This window comes from Nerophis lumbriciformis, linkage group LG09, assembly GCF_033978685.3.
Source record: "Nerophis lumbriciformis linkage group LG09, RoL_Nlum_v2.1, whole genome shotgun sequence".
Classification (NCBI taxonomy): domain Eukaryota; kingdom Metazoa; phylum Chordata; class Actinopteri; order Syngnathiformes; family Syngnathidae; genus Nerophis; species Nerophis lumbriciformis.
Genome location: NC_084556.2, coordinates 19,200,876 through 19,226,326, shown reverse-complemented (window position 1 = coordinate 19,226,326; position 25,451 = coordinate 19,200,876). Strand labels below are relative to the sequence as shown.

Genomic DNA, 25,451 nt, shown 5'->3' with positions numbered 1-25,451 from the left:
AAATAATGTAAAATGATATTTTACGGTAATGTGTTAAAAATTTCACACAAAAGTCGCTCCTGAGTATAAGTCGCACCCCCGGCCAAACTATGAAAAAAACTGCGACTTATAGTCCGAAAAATACGGTAATCACTTATTCTTCTGTTGTTTGATACTTTACATTAGTTTTGGATGATACCACAAATTTAGGTATCAATCCGATACCAAGTAGTTACAGGATCATACATTGGTCATATTCAAAGTCCTCATGTGTCCAGGGACATATTTCCTGAGGTTATAAACATAATATACATTAAAAAAAACGAAAGAAGATGTTGTGATGCCCAAAAAAATATCAACGTAATCATAGTAGTATCGACTAGATACGTGCCTGTACATGATATCATTACAGTGGATGTTAGGTGTAGATCCAGCAATGGCGTTTGTTTATATTTTGACGCCGGTGAGCTACCGTGTGTAGTGAAGCATGTTTAGCTATTCCTCGTCCTGCAGGGATGATACTTGTAAGAAGCTCACTTTATTTGTCGCCATGGAGACCAGGATTAGTGATTTAGAAGTAACTAAAACACTGCCGACGGCGGATGGACGTTAGCTGCTAGCTAGCTAGCCATGTCTTAAAGCGCCTCTTCCTGAGGGTGTTTCAGTGTTATATTTTCACCTTTATCGTTAGTTTTTACACCAAAATGCATCCGTTCTCCATTTTCTGTCTACACACTCTACTCTGTCATTGTGTGCCGATGAACATGCTTGTCTGCTTGTAAACCAGGAATGTCACGACGTAACTTCGGCGCGGGTGCTGGGGGGTGCGGGACCGGTACGTTTCAGAGACGAAAATGATTAATTAGTATCGCGGTACTATACTTATACCGGTATACCGTACAACCCTAGTGCGCACATTTTGATACATCTAAAATTTTACTTGCGAATGTAGTTTCTGGATTTGAACGCACATCTATTTTTAGTAGGAAAGCCACGCAACCCTACTTACATGAGGCCCCAGGTGCATATGATGTGTGCTAAGAAGCAGAATTACAACGAATACCTATGGTATGGAAGTGTAACGGTAAGCTACATCCACACAGAGTCCAATTATAATGTGTTTATTAGGGCCAAATCTATTTTGGGAGGTTCAAATGTATTTGTGGCGGGCCAGGAATTAATGTATAGGAACTATAGGAGATTTTGGTTTATCTGGTAATACGTTATATACCCTACTGACCCGATTAAAAGACACATTTTTTTTCCCTTGATAGAAAGACAGTGGATACTATACATACAAACCACATGACTCTGAGCTTCTTCCCTGTCACTCACACACACCACAGACTTGGTAAGAGAAGGACAATTTAGAGTCTAAATTGTCCTTAGAAAGTGAGGTTGAACGGTTGTTTGTGATTGGCTGGTGAACCGCCACTTGCAAAGCATTGAGTGAAATGAGCCAATGGTTATATTTATGTGAGATGTTTAGTCAAGGTAATACTTTGAGTGGAATGGCGGCATTAGGACCCTCATGCAAATGAACATTATGAGGAGACTAATCAAGGGAGCTGTCAGGATTTATGGTCCATGGTGTCACTCTGGTTGGGGGTCAGTGGTTGAAAGACAAAAGTGGACACAGTTGCTGACGGATGGTGAGCACATGATTGGGTCCCCCAGATGAGATTGCTTGTCCCTGGCAGATGGGTCAATTTCAGTATCTATGGCTTTGACCTAATTGTCTCCAAAATCAATTTGGCCACAATGTCCTTCTCTCAGGTGTTATGTTCGGGGGCAGTCAGGCAATCCACAACATTAAGAAGCTCATTACATCCCGCGCCGTACTCTGGGCCCACGCTGGGGCCCTTTGTTCTGTCAAGGCTGATGGCTTAAAACACCCAGAGGAAGCAAACAAAGTCAGACTTTCAAGCACTGTGGTTTACAGCCAAAGATTGTGTGCAGTAAAGGCAACTCGTCTATTGCATACGTTCTCATTCAGTGTCAAAACTTCAGTCAATATATTTGATACAGGTTCTCTTCTAAACTTAATTAAACCCAAAATAATTTGTCTTTGTCATACTGTACTTACAGTGATGAGATACTATGCAACACTAGTAGCATACATTCCATCATCATTATAATCATCATTATATTCAATTATATTTTATTTTATTTTCTTTACTTGTTGACTGGGAGAAATCCCATTTTAAATATGATTTATCTGTCATGAGGGATAATACGGCTATTCTAAAAAATAGTAACAAAACAAGAACAGTGTGAAGGAGTAAAACGGCCGCTCTAAAAAAAAAAGAAATAAAACGGAAAAAGAAATAGGAAATTGCTAGGCGGAATTGTACAAGAAAAAGTTGTTTTCTATATATTTTTAGAAACACAATATATTTAAAAAAACATACTTCTGCCCGAATGCAGCTGAGATAGGCTCCAGCACCCCCCGCGACCCCAAAAAGGGACACGCGGTAGAAAATGGATGGATGGCATACAAATTCCTTCTGAGGACCAGCATTCCCTGCAGTGGACATTTGTTCTTGGTATTGTTTTCTTTGTCAGACTCACACATTTAGGCAAACATATCCCTGTATTGCAAAACACAAATGTCCACTGCAGGTGACACTGGTTCTCAGGAGGATACAGGAGAATGTGATAAACAATCCAAAAAAGAAATAATCAAATAAATAATTATTCCTCTGAAATAATCACAAATGTTTTAGATCTTTGCAAATGAAAGGATTTAAAAACAGACAGATGCATGCTGCCTTTAAAGGGCAACTGCATTCTTTTGGAATGTTGTCTATCTTTTAAAATCTCTATGTGAGACAAGAACACATACAAGTAATGTGGATTTAATCTATTCCGCATATTAAGTCCTCTAAAAACATCCGACAACCTTCAACACAAGCTGTAAATATGTATGTAATGACGTAACACACAAATTCATAGTACCATGTAATATTTACCGTATTTTGGTCATTTTAAGCATTGCCGGGATATTTATTTTTGGGAGCATTGATTTCACAGAACGTATTGCAAAGTTTGCTATTTCTTTCAACAACTACTGATCATGGCACTTCATGACAGCCAACAACGACTATTTTGGGATCAACTACTAATTGAATACATAAAAAAAAACAAAAAAAAAAACGTGTGTTCTTGTCTTACATAGGGATTGTAAATGATTAGTAAAATGTGCAGTTCCCCTTTAATGAGATACCAAATGTGATGTATTTATTACAGTACAGTATAGTCGTTCAGAATTATTCAGAAGTACACTATTGAAATATTGAACTCTGTGTGTAGTACACCCACCCTAATAAGATCCAGTTAGCCAATAATTCTCACTTTTTATGAATTGAGAAATATGTTTATTATTGTGGTTGTACAGTGGCGTTGAACTGCACTGCAACATACTATATGAAATTAATTGTAATAAGAAATAAGATAGCTTTTACTGTATGATGAACAGAAAAACAACTTGTCGATAGAAAATGAAAGAAAGAAAACGATTCAGCTCGACGGAGGATGCCCATGGCAATCGCAGCAATCTTCCTGGCTAAGCATATGTTTAATGTTAAAAGATGTCGGAGGACAATGAGCTGATTGGTGGAGAAACTCAGCCAAAAGAGCTGCATCAGCAAGGACTAACACAAGCCTTAATTATGGCTGATTAACCAACTGTGTCCTTCTTAAGGAAACAACTCTGTCCAGGGGCGAGTGCAGCACAAGAGCTAGAATACACAATTAATTAATTCATTAATTCATCCGCTTCTTTTAACACGTTGAAAAGCCTTGGCACACTCACTAAAAGTCATGGTGCCATGTTTTTTAAATCCCTAATACCGTGGGGAATAAATGCATTTTAATTGTTGGCATGACATAAGGGTCAGTCATTTGCTGATTGGAAAGAGCTTGGACTTTATCTACGAGACCTCCCTGTTCTGTCATTGGCCATCTGCTCAGCCCACTCTTTTTTGGGATGTGTCTTTTAAATTTACTGTCTTGAATACCATCCAGAATAGAACATTTTGGCAGGTTAGTGATCAACACACATTGTTGTAGTGCTTTCCGGCATAGACTCTTTGCTGTATAAGTCATTTAGTGTCCGTACATTAATATTCCATTAGCCATACATGTAATGGGGGGTACTTAATATATCGTTTTCATTTATAAAATGGTCCTTGAAATTATTAACTGATGGATATTTTACATCCCGCTTTCATTAGATTAAAACGGCATATATTATTATCTTGACTCATTGATACGTGATGTGATATTGTGGAATCCTCCCCTAAAACCACAATATTAGCTACAAGTCTGAATTAATCCAATATAAATTGGCTTGGTATGACATACATGCACTTTGTTATTCACTTTATTTACAATATTATATTTATAATTTTTTTGACCAACAATGTAAGGGTAATAGAGATCATTAATAGTGCGATCCCCTAGTCCTTGGCCAAGTGGTTTCTTCTGAAACCAAATCCGTCCTCTGCAAATGCAAGACGCATTCAGATTTGGTCGTGTATGCACTGATATCTGCCACACTGCTCAGGTGTGTTTCAAGGCCAGCTCCCCCTGTTGCCGACAACCCCATGCTAGGAAACTAATAAGAAAGCCTCAAAACGGACAGACCACCCAATGCTGACCTCCGCACAGACCTCGACTACAATTTACAGAAATTAAATTGGAAATCTTTGGAGTGAACATCCGAGGATTACGCACCAATATTGGGGACCTCTCCAACCTCTGCTGAGAGAAGAAGCCATAGATTGTCATCTTAGTAGAGGCATTCCTGGACTTTACCATTCCAGACGGGGAAGATGAAATACAAATTCCTGGCTACTCACTCAGCTGTCGCAGAGATTGCACTGGTGCGTCCAAAGGCGGTATAGCAGTATGCTGTCTTGAAGGTGTATCCATCTACCACAATCCATCCAAAGACCCTGAAGACTTTGGGCTGTGGTTCACTGTTGCTTTGAAGACCAGGATGCTGCTGATAGGTGTTGTTTACCGCCCCCAGAGCGCCTCCAATTAAGTCTTAGACTACCTCAACAGAAACACCTTCTCTGTGATGGACGAGCTCAGAGCCCAGTTTGTGATTCTCATTGGCGACTTCAATGTGCACCACAAAGAGTGGCTGGGGAGTAATATCACGGATGCTGCTGGATGACGTGCCCTGCAACTTGCCAACTGCTTGGGACTGAAGAACAAGCGCAGTCTGCAGACATGACAAAGCTCAGTTCTGGGAAATGAGAGGGTACCTAACTTCCATGAACTGGTCCAGTGTCTTCCAGGAAGAAGATCCTGAAACAATCTTCACCACTCTCACCAACGAGTCATACCAAAGACTATAAAAAATGGGACCCATTACCTCCCTGCTTGGCACTCAGCATCAAGGCTTAGAATTGGGGGTCAAATCACCAAAAATGATTCTCGGGCGCGGCACCACTGCTGCCCACTGCTCCCCTCACCTCCCAGGGGGTGATCAGGGGGATGGGTCAAATGCAGAGGACAAAATTTACCACACCTAGTGTGTGTGTGACAATCATTGGTACTTTAACTTTTTTAACTTATAGCAAGACGCCAAGGATACATTCATACCAAGCAAGATCATAACCGGAAAGCCTGTGGATAAAGCTTGGTTTGACGAACAGTGCAGAAGAGCGGCCAAGAAAAAAACGATGGCTCTACCGCAAGATGCAGACATCCAACGACCTGACATTAAAGCAAAAGTTTCTGGAAGCAAGGGCAGTGTTCAATGGAACTCAGAAACGAGCAAATAGAAAATTTAACAACAAGTTGAAAAAAGATCTATCAGACAAAGCACTCAGCTCGAAAAAAGGATGGGGCATTTTAAATTCACTCTCCGGGAGAAGTGGCTCTACGGACATCAGGGTATCCCCCACATCTCAGCAAGAGAAAAGGCCAACATCTTCTGCAAAACCTTTGCGGACAAGTGCACATTGCCTGGGGCAACAGCACAACCTCCGCTTCAGAGCCCACCACCATCCACTCACTTTGGCGATGTCCACGTCAAACCCAAAGAGGTGAGGGCCATCCTACGCAACCTAGACCCAGGTAGGGCCTACGAGGGTCCTCAAAGAGTGCGCCGCAGAACTGGCCAGTCCCCTCAGTCGTCTCTTTCAACTCCTGTTTGTTTCCTGACCAATGAAAAACTGCAAGAGTAATCCCAATTCACGAAAGGGACTCTTAATCAGATCCATCCAAGTACCGTCTCGTATCCCTGCTCAGCGTTATCAGTAAACTGATGGAATCCTCTGTCCACAAACAGCTACAGAGATGTCTCCGCCGCCATGATTTTTTGTCTAATAAACAATATGGTTTCAGACCAAACCGCAGCACAGCAGACCTCCTTATAGTTTTGTCACAGACATGGAACACCATTCTTGACAAAGGTGGCGAAGTGTACGCTGTCGCACTGGACATTAAGGGTGCATTCGACCAGGTTTGGCACAATGGCCTTTGTGCTAAGTTCACTTCAAAGGGCATAACTGGAAGACTGCACATCTGGCTACTGAATTACCTTCAAGGAAGAACCATTAAGGTAGTGCTCTCTGGTCAATCTTCATGTTCACTGTCCATCAACGCATCAGTACCCCAGCTATCAATTATTGGCCCATTACTACCGTATTTTCCGCACTATTAGCCGCACCTAAAAACCACAAATTTACTCAAAAGCTGACAGTGCGGCTTTTAACCCGGTGCGCTTTATATATGGATTAATATTACGATTCATTTTCATAAAGTTTCGATCTCGCAACTTCGGTAAACAGCCGCCATCTTTTTTCCCGGTAGAACAGGAAGCGCTTCTTCTTCTACGCAAGCAACCGCCAAGGTAAGCACCCGCCCCCATAGAACAGGAAGCGCTTCTTCTTCTACTGTAAGCAACCACCCGCCCGCATAGAAGAAGAAAAAGCGCGCGGATATACCGTACGTTTCATTTCCTTTGTGTGTTTACATCTGTAAAGACCACAAAATGGCTCCTACTAAGCGTCAGGGATCCGGTTCATGAAAAGACGCAATCTCTCCATCCGCACACGGATTACTATTTCACAGCAACTGATATTCCTGTGAACCGCACTGTGGATACAACGGGAGCACGTACGGTGAATATTCGCACCACAGGGAATGAGAAGTCATCCTTCACTGTGGTTCTAGCTTGCCATGCTAATGGCCAGAAACTTCCACCCATGGTGATATTCAAAAGGAAGACCTTGCCAAAAGAGACCTTTCCAGCCGGCGTCATCATAAAAAGCTAACTCGAAGGGATGGATGAAGAAAAGATGAGCGAGTGGTTAAGGTAAGTTTAAGTTTACGCGAAGAGGCCGGGTGGCTTTTTTCACGCAGCTCTGTCCATGTTGATATACGTATGTTTGTGATTGCACATTTGCGTACATTTTGGGAGTGAACAGAGTTGTTAGAACGCTGGTTTTTAATATATTATTAAGGTTTGACTGACCTATCTGACTGTTTTTTTGACATTCCTTTAGCGCAGTTAGATGCGGCTTACAACACCGGGCGGCTTATAGGTGGACAAAGTTTTGAAATATGCCGTTCATTGAAGGCGCGGCTTTTAACCCAGGGTGCCTTATGGTGCGGAAAATACGGTATTCTCCATCTTCATAGATGATGTTGTGGAACAGTGTGACAACACCATATTCCTGTATGCGTACAACTCCACCCTCTTCGCACTTACAACAACATTAAATGGACATAAGGTAGCTGCATCGCTAAACATAAGATGCACATGCCCAGCTGTCCTGCGGATCTTAAAGCACTGCTACCGCCAGCCTACATCACAGGTTATATCAACCAAAGGATACTACCAAGCCATGCCCTGGAAATCCCAAAGTAAAACACCAAATACCTCGACAAGATCTTTCTCCACTCTATTACAGTATGGAACAGCCTTCCCCCTGTGGTTGTTGGAGACATTACACCAAGCAGTATTAATGCCTTTAAGAAGCAAAGCTTTTCATTCATACAAACAATAATTTTCCATCTTTCGCAACTAAAATTAGCCAAAAGAAGCACACCTTTCTTCAAAGATGCAAACATGTCTTTCATTATCATGTCTTCAAATATACTGTACGTCATATCTTTTATCATGATATTATTTTTTGATAGTGACTATTATTATTTTTAAAGATTTCAAAGTACAATAGACCTGAATATTCACAGGGGTTACATTAAGAGACCACCCACAAAACGTAAATAAAGGAGAGTACTCTAACAAAGCCTGGGTTATGTTGCTGCGTTTAGGCGCCACTGTACGTTATGCTAGCTTGCTCCGTCCCCTCCAAACCCTCATGCTTTTCTGATTTCAGTTCAGCATTTGCACCAAAAGTGACTATTGTGACTATTAAATAAGATTCAGCTCCAATACATACCCCTTTCTCTATAATTGCCAAATTTCGCTTGCGACAAAGTGAGCTGACAAGGTAATTGCATTGAAGCACAATCCGAGCTCAAGCCCTCCAACATGTCTAACACACTCATAGGTACACATCACGGGTTGATGATATTACAGTAAATGATGGTGATGATGATGAAGTCATGGACAGCAGCGTAAGACAACACTTTAAATTTACAAAGACTTGCACGTGACTGACTTGCTCCTTTCCTGTGGATGTGGCGCCACTAACAGGACGTACCAGGTGCAAACATAAAAACCTCACACCGTGTGTACTGTATTCTGTGTGATTATGTGGTTATGTGTCATGCTGACATTCTATGTCCTATTATCACATATTGAATTACAAACCCCGTTTCCATATGAGTTGGGAAATTGTGTTAGATGTAAATATAAACGAAATACAATGATTTGCAAATCCTTTTCAACCCATATTCAATTGAATGCACTACAAAGACAACATAGTTGATGTTCAAACTCATAAACTTTTTTTTTTTTTTTTCGCAAATAATAATTAACTTACAATTTCATGGCTGCAACACGTGCCAAAGTAGTTGGGAAAGGGCATGTTCACCACTGTGTTACATGGCCTTTCCTTTTAACAACACTCAGTAAACGTTTGGGTACTGAAGAGACACATTTTTTAAGCTTCTCAGGTGGAATTCTTTCCCATTCTTGCTTGATGTACAGCTTAAGTTGTTCAACAGTCCGGGGGTCTCCGTTGTGGTATTTTAGGCTTCATAATGTGCCACACATTTTCAATGGGAGACAGGTCTGGACTACAGGCAGGCCAGTCTAGTACCCGCACTCTTTTACTATGAAGCCACGTTGATGTAACACGTGGCTTGGCATTGTCTTGCTGAAATAAGCAGGGGCGTCCATGGTAACATTGCTTGGATGGCAACATATGTTGCTCCAAAACCTGTAAGTACCTTTCAGCATTAATGGCGCCTTCACAGATGTGTAAGTTACCCATGTCTTGGGCACTAATGCACCTCCATACCATCACAGATGCTGGCTTTTCAACTTTGAGCCTAAAACAATCCGGATGGTTCTTTTCCTCTTTGGTCCGGAGGACTCGACGTCCACAGTTTCCAAAAACAATTTGAAATGTGGACTCGTCAGACCACAGAACACTTTTCCACTTCAGTCCATCTTAGATGAGCTCAAGCCCAGCGAAGCCGACGGTGTTTCTGGGTGTTGTTGATAAATTGTTTTCGCCTTGCATAGGAGAGTTTTAACTTGCACTTACAGATGTAGCGACCAACTGTAGTTACTGACAGTGGGTTTCTGAAGTGTTCCTGAGCCCATGTGGTGATATCCTTTACACACTGATGTCGCTTGTTGATGCAGTACAGCCTGAGGGATCGAAGGTCACGGGCTTAGCTGCTTACATGCAGTGATTTCTCCAGATTCTCTGAACCCTTTGATGATATTATGGACCGTAGATGGTGAAATCCCTAAATTCCTTGCACTAGCTGGTTGAGAAAGGTTTTTCTTAAACTGTTCAACAATTTGCTCACGCATTTGTTGACAAAGTGGTGACCCTCGCCCCATACTTGTTTGTGAATGACTGAGCATTTCATGGAATCTACTTTTGTACCCAATCATGGCACCCACCTGTTCCCTATTTGCCTGTTCACCTGTGGGATGTTCCAAATAAGTGTTTGATGAGCATTCCTCAACTTTATCAGTATGTATTGCCACCTTTCCCAACTTTGTTGTCACGTGTTGCTGGCATCAAATTCTAAAGTCAATGATTATTTGCAAAACACATTTTTTTTATCAGTTTGAACATCAAATATGTTGTCTTTGTAGCATATTCAACTGAATATGGGTTGAAAATGATTTGCAAATCATTGTATTCCGTTTATATTTACATCTAACACAATTTCCCAACTCATATGGAAACGGGGTTTGTATTACAAACTTCGGACTAATGGGATCGATTTTCTGCAAAAAAAACAACATTTTGGGGAGAAAAAAAATGTAAATGGGCGGGTTTGCCTGTAAATTGGGATGAAACGATATTAAAATCTAACGGTACGATATAATCACGGTATTAAGGCCAGGGTTCAATATTAGTGTGGCATATGTCCAAAAAAAAGACTTATAAATGCCATAGTGTGTAAAATGAAGTGGCAGAAATGTTTAGGACAAACACATTTATTGTAATTAAACACAAACATAATGCTAAAATGTTCTAATCATATTTATTACTACAAAAAAGTAGTTTCTTTTTATTGCAAAACATTGTGCGGGAAGAGTCACTGTGTCTCAACTTTTACTTTCTGAGAAGCAGTGTCCTCTACAGTGGACATTTATTGTATCAGTTTGGAAAATGCAGTTTCTCAGAAAAGTCAACTCACATTTTAACTTTTAATTATGTAAACACCTCACAAATTTACGCTGGCTTCATCTTTTCCGGGTGATGGTAGCTTATCAAGTAGCTTCGGTGTGCAGCGAGTGCTTTCCTTTGGCACGGTGCACCTTGACCGAGTCTGTTTTGGCTTGGAAAGCTTGCGACGAACGAGGCACGATTTATTACCTGTGCCAAAAAGGTTATGTTTTTACCACGGTTTGTTTGTTGGTTTGTTAACAACATAACTCAAAACGTGATGGACAGATTTTGAAAGAACAATTCCTCTTATCTACTACGACGTGGGACACACGGTATAGCTCGGTTGGTAGAACGGCCGTGCCAGCAACTTGAGGGTTGCAGGTTCGATCCCCGCTTCCGCGATCCTAGTCACTGCCGTTGTGTCCTTGGGCAAGTCACTTTACCCACCTGCTCCCAGTGCCACCAACACTGGTTTAAATGTAACTTAGATATTGGGTATCACAATGTAAAGCGCTTTGAGTCAATTGAGAACAAGCGCTATATAAATGTAATTCACTTCACACACTTCACTTCCTGTTTCCTCTTTTTCTCTCCTTTGCGGCGCTCCACGCCCCCACATTACGGTCCCACGCTGCGCAGGGGATTCTGGGAGATGTAGTTTATTTCAGACCCACCAAAGGAAAAACTGCAGAAAAAAACTACACTCACCACATTTTTATTTGACACTGTCACACGTTACGGTATTATTGTGGAGATTTTGAAACCGTAATACTGCGTTATCTACAATACATCCCGTTACATTATTACCAGTAAGTAAAAGAAAAATATTGTTTTTATTTAAAAAAAAACAAAAAAAACACTCCAATTTGAAGGGAATGCTTAATCACAAATATTAAAGTTAAAGTACCAATTGTCACACACACACTAGGTGGGCGAAATTATTCTCTGCATTTGACCCATCACACTGGATCACCCCCTGGGAGGTGAGGGGAGCAGTGGACAGCAGCGGTGGCTGCGCCCGGGAATCATGTGGAGATCCACTGTAATCTAAATGAATTGTTGTTGTCATGGTGATTAGGAGCTCCTAATATTTTGGTTCCACTGTAAGTCACATCAATATTAAAAACAGCTCTCTCTATGATGCCTACAAAATACAAACCACAATATCAAATACAGTGGTACCTCAGATTTTATTAATAATCCGTTCCAAAATATCAGCTGAAGACCCAATGGTTTGAAGCAATGTTTCCCATAAGAAATAATGAAAATCCAATTAATCTGCTCCAGAAACCCAAAAGTAATAACAGAAAACCCATTTTATAGAAAATAATTACAGTTTTACATGTAAAAACAATGTTATACATATAAATGATGAATGAAATGGATAAATGAATTAACTTTTATCTTTTATTGAATTCTCTTGTTGCCACAGAGGGATGAGGTGAGGTGGAAGGCAAGCAGACTAAATTTTTGTAGTGTGCTATGAGTTTTTTTTCTTGAATTCAATAGTGCTTCTCACCTTCTTTACCAAAGTGCTGGCATTCCCATCTGTCTTTGGCGCCAAGGTGGCTTATTTAGTAGTTGTACTCAATAAAAAACACAGAGACTGAGTCACCAACGCGCATTTTAGGACAGTTGGTACAGCGGAATGATACGAGGGCAAATTCACTGGTTGGTTAGGCTCAATGATTGGCCATACGATAACCGAGACAAAAAAAAAAACAATCTTACGAAAAGTGGGACGCAGAAAAAGCGAGGTACGGCTTTGACGCGGCTTTTGATTGTGCAGGTGTACCTAATGTTGTGTCCACTTCCGCTACCTCAGCTCGCCTCTCGTCCTTCCATTGCTTCCTCAAATCCTGTTGACTTGCATGCAGCAGGAATATCTTCCCGTCACACTCCCTCCCGTCTCTCCCAGCAGACCTCCCACTCCTTCGCCACGCTCTCCTCTCATCTCCAGTTACTGGCCAGCAGCGTGGATGGTCGGCCATCCATCCCACGCCTTTTGAATGGCTTGAAGATAAATTGGCCGCAGCCAATCACTTCCCTGTGAACGCCGGCGCGTGGTCCTCCCATGAACGCTGTTAACCTTCATCATCTTTTCCTGCGCACATCGAATTAATCACCCCAGTGAGAAATCAATAGAGTGTATTATAGCGCACATATCACAGTAATTCATCTCCAGTTCTTCTTCAAGCACTTAGCCTACTGTTGCCACAGGAGTTAGGTTAAACAATGAGCGTAACTGAGTAGTCAGACAGTTTTCACAGATCTAACACTGTTGCTTTATGTGAGTGTTGGAATAATCTAAGAATCCTACTGTTTGGATAAGATAAGCGTTGTCTTTATGAGACTATGATCGTTTTCCCGCCTCAGCCTGTGGCGTCACGGCAGGAGCCATGGCAGGTCTCCTGCAGCGGCAATAAAGCGTGGCCTCCGTTTATGATATATTTCACGCGTGAGCGAGACCTGGACCTCATGTGGCGTCTGAGATTACCAAACGTGCAGCAGGCAGAATGGGATGACAGCTGTGCTTTGCAACTCCGGTCGCCAGCAGCTTAATCAGAGCATGTGACCGATCGTAACACAATGCTATGTATTTGTGTGTAATCTATATGTTAATACATGGGCGCATGCGTGCACCCATATATGTTAATAGATATTTCTTTACATATCACCCATCACTTCCTTAGATATACCTGCACAATGCAATACATGCGCTGTTCAAAAAATCTTCTTTTACACAGATAATAATGAAAGGCATTCATTGAACATTATGATTACTAACCTAGTTTGCAGTGCACCCATACTTGCCAACCCTCCGGATTTTCCAGGAGACTCCCGAAATTCAGCGCCTCTCCGGAAAACCTCCCGGGACAAATTTTGTCCCGAAAATCTCCCGAAATTCAGGCGGAGCTGGAGGCCACGCCCCCTCCAGCTCCATGCGGACCTGAGTGACATGTTGACAGCCTGTTCACACGTCCGCTTTCCCACAATATAATAATGATCGAGGGCGAGTTCTTGGTTTCTTATGTGGGTTTATTGTTAGGCAGTTTCATTAACGTCCTCCCAGCGCGGCAACAACACACAACAACAGCAGTCAAGTTTTCGTCTACTATAAAGCAGTTCGTCTGCCGTAAACAGCAATGTTGTGACACTCTTAAACGGGACAATACTGCTATCTACTGTACATGCATATGTGACCAACCCATAATGTGTCACATTTTTGTGACACATTTATTTAGTTTATTTTGTGGTTTGAATTCGTTTTTGGAGCTGTCATCACATTTATCAGTATTCACATTGGTCAGTAGTTTCTTCCCAATTGAATGCTATCACCTGCAGACCGGAAGTGTCTTGTCATTCTGATGAGCGCGACCAGTCTGTAAACAATTGAAACGTCCTGTGTGCTTTTTCCTCCTGTATAACAGGTTAGTTTTGGTGAATCAACTCACTGAATAATATCCATGTGATCTTTATAAGTTTAAGTACACATTCTAATGGTGGAGCCTAACTCTAAAGTGTTTGTGAGTTGTAGTTTGTATTTGTGAATGAATCCAGTGCACAGCTGCAGTAATCAATACAAAATGGCGACGTGAGTACGCAATGTTTATATAGGAACTTCTGATCCTAATTCAGACTCCCAAATTAGAGCTCCCGTTTTCTTATTGATTTTATAATGTGTGTGTTCTGAAATAGTGACAGAGAATAGAACAAGGATGGACAATTCAACCCTTAACTCAACAATGAGTAGATGAGTGTTATGTGTGTGTATATGTGTAAATACATGAACACTGAAATTCAAGTATTTCTTTTATATATATATATATATATATATATATATATATATATATATATATATATATATATATGTATATATATATATATATATATATATATATATATATATATATATATATATATATATATATATATATGTCTTAATAAGGTTATCCAAAAAATAGTGCTCGATACCGTAGTAGAGCGCAATATATGTATGTGTGGGGAAAAAAAAAAAAAAAAAAAAGTAGAAGTAGTCTTGTGATTTTTTTCCCCACACATACATATATATATATATATGTATATATGTAATAAAATATATATATATATAGCTAGAATTCACTGAAAGTCAAGTATTTCTTATATATATATATATATATATATATATATATATATCTTAACCACGCCCCCAACCACGCCCCCCGCCCCACCCCCGAACACGCCCCCCACCCCCCCACCACCCACCTCCCACCCCCCCACCTCCCGGAGGTCTCAAGGTTGGCAAGTATGAGTGCACCACTGCAAGGGCCGCCAAAAAATATCTGTTTCTCAGCTGTGGTCCGTAAGGGCCGTTGTAATAACATTTTCTAACAACTTCAAACAAACAGAAGAAGTTCGCAGCTAAAGTCGTAGAGTAGTGAAGCTGTATTTTAATGTGCACTTGAATTGTATTGACAATTTAGTTAGGAAACAAGTTAATTGTAAATTGTGTTTATTTGTTTTAGCACAACATAGGTGTATGTAAATGTATTTGTTCTCAGTTATTTGAGTCCCTTCTTTATTTTTCTAATCAGCCTGCCCAAGTTTTATGTGTTGAATAAATAACAATAATTGTTATTAACACATGGTTTCATACAAGGTTGTAAACTATTAGTAAGTTAGACATAATCATATATTATATTAAAATCAAGAGTAAAAATACTAATTCAGTGTTAATAGTTGAGTGGGCCCTAGGCACCTCTGTAGTGGAAACGTTGGGCCCCAGGGTCAAAAAGGTTAAAATCCCCTGCCCTATTGTACATTGCACTGAGAGCTGTTTCTAATATTGCACTACTCACACTCAATTTACCAACTTAATTGGTTCTTGAACAGGGTTCGTAAATAGAGAAGTTTGTATAGTGAAGCAAATTTGTAAACATAAATAATGGGTTACAGCCTCGACCAAAGTCTATATTTTAGTAAAAGTTTTTATATTTTGAACACAATATAAAGCGTTATACAGTAGTGTATATCAAACAAACATAGTAACATAGCTTAACTGTCCTTACCTGCCAACACGTACACACACACTGTCACTAGCCATGTGGTGCACTCCCAGTTTGAAATCACAAACTCCTTAAAGGCCTACTGAAATGTGATTTTCTTATTTAAACGGTGTAGACGAGTAGCGTGACGTCACAGGTTGTGGAGCTCCTCACATCTGCACATTGTTTACAATCATGGCCACCAGCAGCGAGAGCGATTCGGACCGAGAAAGCGACGATTTCCCCATTAATTTGAGCGAGGATGAAAGATTCGTGGATGAGGAAAGTGAGAGTGAAGGATTAGAGGGCAGTGGGAGCGATTCAGATAGGGAAGATGCTGTGAGAGGCGGGTGGGACCTGATATTCAGCTGGGAATGACTAAAACAGTAAATAAACACAAGACATATATATACTCTATTAGCCACAACACAACCAGGCTTATATTTAATATGCCACAAATTAATCCCGCATAACAAACACCTCCCCCCTCCCGTCCATATAACCCGCCAATACAACTCAAACACCTGCACAACACACTCAATCCCACAGCCCAAAGTACCGTTCACCTCCCCAAAGTTCATCCAGCACATATATTTCCCCAAAGTTACGTACGTGACATGCACATAGCGGCACGCACGTACGGGCAAGCGATCAAATGTTTGGAAGCCGCAGCTGCATGTGTACTCACGGTACCGCGTCTGCGCATCCAACTCAAAGTCTTCCTGGTAAGAGTCTCTGTTGTCCCAGTTCTCTACAGGTCAATGGTAAAGCTTGACTGTCATCTTCCGGGAATGTAAACAATGAAACACCGGCTGTGTTATCCGGCACCACAGTCAAGGGGTGCATTCTACGGCGGGGGTGCGTTATCCGGCACAACACCTGCCGCAATACACCACTTCTCACCTACAGCTTTCTTCTTTGCTGTCTCCATTGTTCATTGAACAAATTGCAAAAGATTCACCAACACAAATGTCCAGAATACTGTGGAATTTTGCGATGAAAACAGACGACTTAATAGCTGGCCACCATGCTGTCCCAAAATGTCCTCCACAATCCGTGACGTCACGCGCTGACGTCATCATACCGAGACGTTTTCAGCAGGATATATCGCGCAAATTTTAAAATTGCACTTTAGTAAGCTAACCCGGCCGTATTGGCATGTGTTGCAATGTTAAGATTTCATCATTGATATATAAACTATCAGACTGCGTGGTCGGTAGTAGTGGGTTTCAGTAGGCCTTTAACGTTAACAGCCAGTTAGATATAATGATTAAGAATACAAAAATAAATCCACTTTACCTCGTCGCTTATTATTTTGGGCGTGCAGTGGAAGGGAAAGGCAGTGTCGACAACTCTGTGGACACTTCCTGAATGTTTCAAATCACACCGCTTTTCCATTGCTTTCTTTTGACTCATATTGAGCTAGCAAAACTAGAAAAATGTTTTAAAAGGCAAAAAAAAACCAATCTTAAGAAGCACATAAAGTATCACTGTAGCTAACGACAGCACTGCTGTTGTGCTGACTGAATGAGCACCAAAGATTGATCAGCGCGCCCACAATGGATGTGTTGCCAAGTACAAAATGGTTGGATGAAACGTTCGTACACTGAGACAAGGTTCATAAAACAAAGCATATTTTTATTCGGTCTCTGATTCGTAAATTGAAAAGTTCTTACAATAAGGAGCTTGTAAATTGAGGTTCCACTGTATTTGTGGCGGTGAGAGAAGTGAGCAAAAAAACATGTAAACACCAAAATAAAAATATTTAGAAACAAACCTTTTCCTGTTGCTTCTTTTTTCTTTTTTTATGTCACAAACAAGAGTCGCCTGTGAGGGAAAGGGCCCAAAGCAGGAGAAACTGCTCAATGAAAAGAATTGACATGTGTGTTCATGCTAAAGTCCCCAAAAGTGTCACATTTTTAAAAAGAGTATCAAGATGGTCTGAATACTCGCAAACCAGAGCAATTAAGTTGCTAAGTTGGCATCATCGCTCCTTGCTTTGTATTTACTGTCAGACCTGCACTGCAACTGTTTAACAATGCAGCGAATGATATAAAACATATTGATGAATTTATATTCAATGGAACCTGGAGTTAGGAACCCTTCTATTTGCTAATTTTTCGACTTACGAACCTTTAATAGCGCCACGTATTCCTGTGTGTCTGAATAATGTACCCATGCCTAATTCAATCATTCATTTTGTGTGCCGCTGAAGGCCTTAGTGTGCTGCCATTTTGCTGACATCACTTACTGTTAAATTGTATACATCCATCCATCCATTTTCTACCGCTTGTCCCTTTCGGGGAGCCTATCTCAGCTGCATTTGGGCGGTAGGCGAGGTACACCCTGGACAAGTCGCCACCTCATCACAGGGCCAACACAGATAGACAGACAACATTCACACTCACAGTCACACACTAGGGCCAATTTTAGTGTTGCCAATCAACCTATCACCGGGTGCATGTCTTTGGAGGTGGGAGGAAGCCAGAGTATCCGGAGGGAACCCGCGCAGCCACGGGTAGAACATGCACTAACCCCTGTTCCACCGTGCTGCCAATTGTATATATATATATATATATATATATATATATATATATATATATATATATATATATATATATATATATATATATATATATATATATATATATATATATATATATATATATATATATATATATAAATATATATATATATATGTACATATGTATGTATATCAATACATACATATGTACATACAAATACAGTATACAGGTATACATCATAGTGTCTTCAAAGTGTGCATACTTTTTCTAAAACCTTTTGTTGAGGCTAGAACCAATTATTCATGTTTACATTGTTTCTTATGGGGAACTCTGCTTTAATATACACACTTTTCAATTTACTAACCATGTTCAAGAGCCATAAATCGAGGTTCTACTGTACAATTGAAGGCAAAGTAGTCATGTACATAGCATATGTGCACTGTATGAGTATATAGTGTGCAATGCAATGTTGAACTAACAAATACAGGAATGTATTTGTCATTCTGTGGTTTGCATCGACTGTTTTTGATTGCTGGCAGTCAATTAGATTTTTCTGCAAATGCTGCAGCCATGATCAATATTGTGCAGGTTGGCGAAGCGCAAACACACACCTAAGACATGGCTGTGTGACAACATTGTTTTTGATGCAGGAGACTAATATCATCACAAATTATGTACCTAATAGTAACTATTAGTAGTTTGGAACTTTAACTTGAGAAATGAGGAAAACATTATTTTGAAATAGAGGATATTGTGCAGTGTGAGATGATAAAGAGTGTGCTCACTTTGCATTGTTGTGTCACAAGCATAACGCTTCTGGGTTGAGACATGGCCACAATATTAGCTGACTGCTTCTTTGGATTTGTTCCAGGAGCTTGGATGGCCCCTGAATGTCAATCAATCCAATCAACACCCCCACTGTGGTGTTTTATGGCCATATAGTGAATGAAGAACACTTGTGTGCTTTCAATTTAATCTTCCTTACAGTTATTATAATGAGTAGTTCTACAGGGCGTCCACAGAGCACAATTAATTTGATCTGTTGCCTTAATTACAACCTATTTAGCTGAACACCTCACAGTGGGACAATTAACCCCCACAGCTAAGCACATTTTACACAAACACAAAAGTATCTCTGTGTCTCCTTCAGGTAGCGTGCCGGTGTCGGCCTCCTTAGACTGTCTGGTGGCCGAGCAGGGATGCGTCCAGGAGCAGTCCTGCATGGTACCGTACCGCCTGCTTGAGTACTGTGTGGCAGAGGAAGCGGTTTCGCCCCTCGGCCCGGAAGCCCGCACCGAGTGCCTTGAGGCTCAGAACTCCTTGCATCACCATCGCCCCCTTCAAGTGTGCAAATGTCAGCGTGGCTCACGCAGGGAAGAACACTGCCTCAGGGTCTACTGGACTGTGAGGTTTGGAGGTGGGTTTTAAGCCCTGCCATCTGTGTGTGTGTGTGTGTGTGTTTGTTTTTTTACTTAAGCTTGCCGTACACACACCTGCATAATGTACTGAGAGATGTATGAGAAATCCTGCCTTTATGAACATTTTATTGGCACTCTGTAGATTGCAAACCTAATTTGGATTAGCCTCAAACTGTACGCCTTTATATCTTACTTGTACTATGTGTATATGCTTCTATTTTGTCATACATATGCATAATTCATTTAAAATTAAGTCATGTGAAAAAAGATGGGAAATTGTGGATCTGCAACTTTATCTCGTGTCCAAAATTGTCCAATAACACCAGAAAATGTTAGATTTGTCGCGAGTGGCATTTAACAAAAAAAGACAATCTAGACGGGTCTGAATTTGCTAAATGTAACGACACAACCATTAAATTGGCAACACTCGGCCCCATTAAGCAATAAGTTCTTAACTTTTCCTCTTATCTTTCTTCCTAAGTGATTTCCTAAGAGGAGTCCATTCAAATTCATGACGTGTTCTTAAACGGCCAAATTGTTCCCACCTGCTGTTCTTAAGTTGCTGAATGCCAAATGGTTAGCGCTTGCGTGTCTATCATAATTTGCATATAAACACGCCCTTATTTCCACAATATGCATATTTAAACACCCTTAATTCCATAATTTGCATAGGTAAACACCCTTAATTCCCCATATAAGGGCACAATTCCGGCGGAAAAGCCGAAAATCAAACACACGGAGAAAACACAAACAGATTACAGAAGAGAAATTCGTATTATCCCGTGGGGGAAATACATAATGTCAAAACGTAAGTTTAAGAAAGGGGGCACAGCTCTCGGTAGCCTAAAGCGTTCAAATAAATATTTGTCACTTCGGGCTAATAGGTCTACATGGTCGTGAAATATGCGCTCCCTCCCCAGGGCACGATCTGCGGCATCTTGCAGTAGCAGCAAAAGCATTGCCATTGTGTGAGTTGAGTCTTTTAAAGAGTCACCAATCACTAAATCAACGCCTCGGTAATTGATGATTGTGTGTGTGTGTGTGTGTGTGTGTGTGTGTGTGCACGCACACAGTATTTTGAAATGTCTATATATTGCTGACTTTGCTATATGTCTGTCTGTCTGATCTCTATCTATCTATCTATCTATCTATCTATCTATCTATCTATCTATCTATGATATTAGTTTAACATGAGACAATAGAAGTAAGGAAACGTGTCACACTTAAGAACAAATAGGCCACCCTAAGAGTGCTCTGGAGCACTCGTAGATTTTGTTCTTACCTACGAACAAATCCCAGCTACGAAAACATTGGTGAATACAAAAATCTCCTTAAAAACTTTGTAAGTGGGCCTAACAACAAAATGTGTTCTGAAGAACGGTTGCTGAATGGGGCCCACTGACTCTACTCTGTTAAAAAGTAGAGGTTCGATTATGGCGTCAAAACAGTGCCAAAATCCACACGGATAGAAACCATGATCAGACACGCCAAAAAGCCTCTCCTTGCACATGCGCGGAGTTCCTCCCTTTTGGCACTTTAAAGGCGGGCATTGAATACACGGTGCGGTTACTACCCTCTGAATGGTCACTTTAAACGCCAACTTTGTCCTGGTCAGAGCCAGTCCGAGGAAACCTGTCGCTATCGAACTGTGTGACCCTTCAGAAGAAGAATAGCATCTTTAGACAAAATAACCCAATTAGAGACGTAACAAGAAACGGTCTTAATGATAACCGCGATAAAACTCTCGACTGTTATTATTACCGTACACCTATCTAAACTATATAAACACATTGCTGTCTGAGCAGCTAAGATATTCAATTGTGCACTCTTACCAAGCTGGGCTTTCTTAGACAGAGTGATCATTCCATGCTCAAAAGAATACAGGGTAAGATGCCAAAACACCCACCAGAAATGTGATTTTATTACGCTCTTTTCATTTCAATAAATCTTAAAGTGCCACAATACACTGCTCAGTGTAAGTGTCTGCCCTGATACTGGAAGGTCAGGAGTTCAAACCCCGGCCGAGTCATACCAAAGACTATAAAAATGGGACCCATTGCCTCCCTGCTTGGCATCAAGGGTTGGAATTGGGGGTTAAATCACCAAAAGGATTCCTGAACGCCGCCACCACTTCTGCTCACTGCTCCCCTCACCTCCAAGGGGGTGAACATGGGGATGGGTCAAATGCAGAGGATAATTTCACCACACCTCGTGTGTGTGTGTGACTCTCGTTGGTACTTTAACTTTAACTTTAATACAAACCGACATTTAAATCATTAAATGATTAAGAATGAGAACATATACAATACTGAGACTAAAACACTGTCGGTGAAGCATAAGAAACATTTAGTCAAAAGATTTCTGTGCATGTGTCAGCACTTTTCCAGCCCATACAATACCGTGATAATGATGATAACGGTGATCATTTTGGTCACAATAATCGTCATATGAATTATTAATATCGTTACATCCCTAAACCCAATGTTAGTGTATTTTGTATTTTGTTTTACACGGCAGAACATTGATGGATAGACTACAACCTTCTAAATGATGACATTGCCATTTAATATTATATAATGTGAACAACTTTTTTAACAACTTTATATTGTTAAAGATAGCTTGTTGTGGCTAACAATCAATTTAAATAAGTATTGTAATATTTAGTTATTTAACTATGTAATTAATTGTTCCAATATTTGATTATTTAACAGTTTAATTATTTATTTTATGATTTCATGTTGTAAATAATTATTTCATGATTGAATTATTTCACAATTGAGTTAATTATTTATTTAACTAATTAAGGCTGCACACAAAGACGGTTCTCTTTTTGTGCGCTGATTATGGTTTCCAAGCGCAGGTTTTGGCACTATCTACGGTACTACTGTCAGGACAAGCTGCATTCTTAGACATTTCCATTGTGATGTGTTCATGATCAAGAGCATAACAGATAGCTAAATGTAACAGTGGTGGTCCCAATTTATTTGTTCCCAAAAAATGAAGGAATGGGAAACAATGCAATTTCAGGCATTAAAAATGTGAGGTCAGGTTTTGTTTTGTTAAATTTTTCATGAGAATTACACTCTCAAATACAGCTCAAATGCATGTTTTGTTCCCTAGTTAGTTAGTAGAATGACTCAAAAACAAGTAAAAATCAACATCAATAACTCATTCTATAAAGTTGTTGATTAAGGAATGTATTTATATGTTTTGTGCTGCTCACATTGGGGCCAAGTATTGCAGTTATCCAGCAGATGGAGCTGTGGTGAAAAAAGCGGGGACATGTGTGGCTGTTCGCACAAAGTTTGTAAAGTCAGATACCACAACCCCCTATAAGACTGGATGAAAGCGGATCAAGTTAGACAGACAATGTTATGATGCATCACTGTATTGGATCTCATTAGAATATGTAGGCGTACCTAATGGGGTGCCCAGTGAGTGTATTTAATGAAAACAAGATGCTTCACTTCTGTTTTCAGCATATGATGAGTATGAAATATCTCCATATGAAGAACTGGAGTTGAATCTGGTGCGAAACATTGAGATGTCGCACATGGCCTCCATCATGGCGGGTAAAGCTACACCAACTAATGAATAATCAGGATTCATTGAGCCTTATTGTTTCCTGATCGACACAAAACTGTTCTCTTCCCGAAAGCTTCCTCAGTGTCCGTCGACGGACACAATCAGTGTCTGAAGGCTGCCCAGGACTGCGGCCTTTTTGAGAAATGCGGCTCCCTGCGCTCAGAGTACGTGGTGGCGTGCACCAAGCGAGCGGCGGCCTCCGACAGCAGCTGCAACCGACAAAAATGTCACAGAGCCCTACGGCGCTTCCTGGAGCGCGTCCCCGAGGAATACAGCTTTGCGTTGCTTTTCTGCCCCTGCTCCGATACCTTATGCGGGGAGCGCCGCAGGAAAACCATCGTCCCGTCTTGTTCCTACGAGGAGAGCGCCAAGGGCGATGACCGAGTGGGCAAGCCCAACTGCCTCAGCCTGCAGAACTACTGCTCCAGAGACGAGCTGTGTAGGTGAGGACGTTTTGTATTAGAGAGCTGAAGTTGGGGGTCTGAGGTGAATAATCAGGCAGGACTGGGACCTTGAGCACACTCACCTCATGCATCACATGTTCTGCTGTTGTGTTCATGCATGCGTGTTGTGTGAAACACATCTCAGTTCATCATTTATGTGAGAACATCCATAGTAGCACATAGCACAACAGGCTTATTGATAGATAGATATATAGATAAATAGATAGATAGATAGATAGATAGATAGATAGATAGATAGATAGATAGATAGATAGATAGATAGATAGTACTTTATTGATTCCTTCAGGAGAGTTCCCTCAGGAAAATTAAAATTCCAGCAGCAGTGTACAAAATTGAGATCAAATTTAAAAAGTAAAAAGTAAATAATGGGGGTATAAATGATAAACAAACAAAATAGAAAAATATTACAATAAAATAAAAAATAAAAAGCAACAATGAGAATACAAATATAACAGTAAAATAAGAATATAACAAGAGAAACTAGGCAGCAGTGACCATGTTATGAAAAAGTATTGCACTGTTATTGTTTTGCATCCCCTGTCATCCTAGTACCCCCCCCCCCTTCTCCAGAGAGGAGTTGTACAGTCTAATGGTGTGTAGGACAAAGGAGTTTTTGAGTCTATTAGTCCTGCACTTGGGATGAAGCAGTCTAGCACTGAACAGGCTCCTCTGGCTACTGATAACAGTATACAGAGGGTGACTGGCATCATCCAGGATGCTCACTAGTTTTTCCACAGTCCTCTTCTCTGCCACCGTCACCAGTGAGTCCAGTTTTATTCCGATCGTAGAACAAAAAAAAAACTGATAGTCATATGTTTGTATTTCTTGAATTATATTGTATATCACCTGAATATTTATTAAATTTTTTCTTTCTCTTACTTAGCTTTTTGTAGGGAAAACATAGCTAATACCATATTTTCCAGACTATAAGCCGCTTATATATATTTTTACAGCGCTTTGATCCCTGCGGTTTATTAAAGGGTGCAGCTAATTTATGGATTTTTCTTCGCTAACGGCTGTAATGTTTTGTAATTAACAAATAGTTTTCACGTTAAGCTGACAGAGACACTGAAAAGGTCTGTTATTGTTTGTGCTACAAGTTCGCTCACTGCAGGTGCTGCGAGTTGAAAATTTTCGTGCCTTGAACCGGAAGTATAACTGTCCATAGCCATTCTGCCCAAAAGGATTCTTCATTCATCACTCCAAGCAATGTTTGTAAGTTTTACAGTATTACTAAAACAATTCCTACTTACTAAACCGTCCCATGTGTGATGTCTGTAGGAGTGTTATAATACATGTATGTACGTGCTATCGTGATAATAATCAAGCTAGCGTCGTCAGCATTTACGAATATGCTAACATGTTTACTGTGTTAGTATTATTAACTTACAATGGCATTCTTTTTCTTTTGTTTCAGTTTTGTAAATTCTCCAAAATGTCACCGTGAAGTTTATTGTGTCTGTTAAGCTGATTGGAAAGCTAGCTTCGGCAGCTAGTGGGTCCATGACGATGACTTTTGTTTTGTTTAATCAGGCGTTTAACTGTCATGTTACAGAAACCATTTGGAAACAATTAAGAAATGTAAATAAACATTTACTAAATTTTTTGTACCAGTATATATCTGCGGCTTATAATCCGGTGTGACTAATATTAATTTCTTATAAAA

General features: G+C 40.4%; 1 protein-coding gene across 1 annotated transcript in view; it reads left to right on the top strand.

Moving 5' to 3' along the window:
* Positions 1–25,451, top strand: part of LOC133607595 (GDNF family receptor alpha-4-like) — a 70,762-nt gene that overhangs the window by 24,448 nt on the left and 20,863 nt on the right. The window contains exons 2-4 of the mRNA XM_061962376.2: positions 19,469–19,735; positions 23,216–23,308; positions 23,395–23,764. Coding sequence (XP_061818360.1) covers positions 19,469–19,735; positions 23,216–23,308; positions 23,395–23,764 — 730 coding nt within the window. The remainder of the gene's footprint in view (positions 1–19,468; positions 19,736–23,215; positions 23,309–23,394; positions 23,765–25,451) is intronic.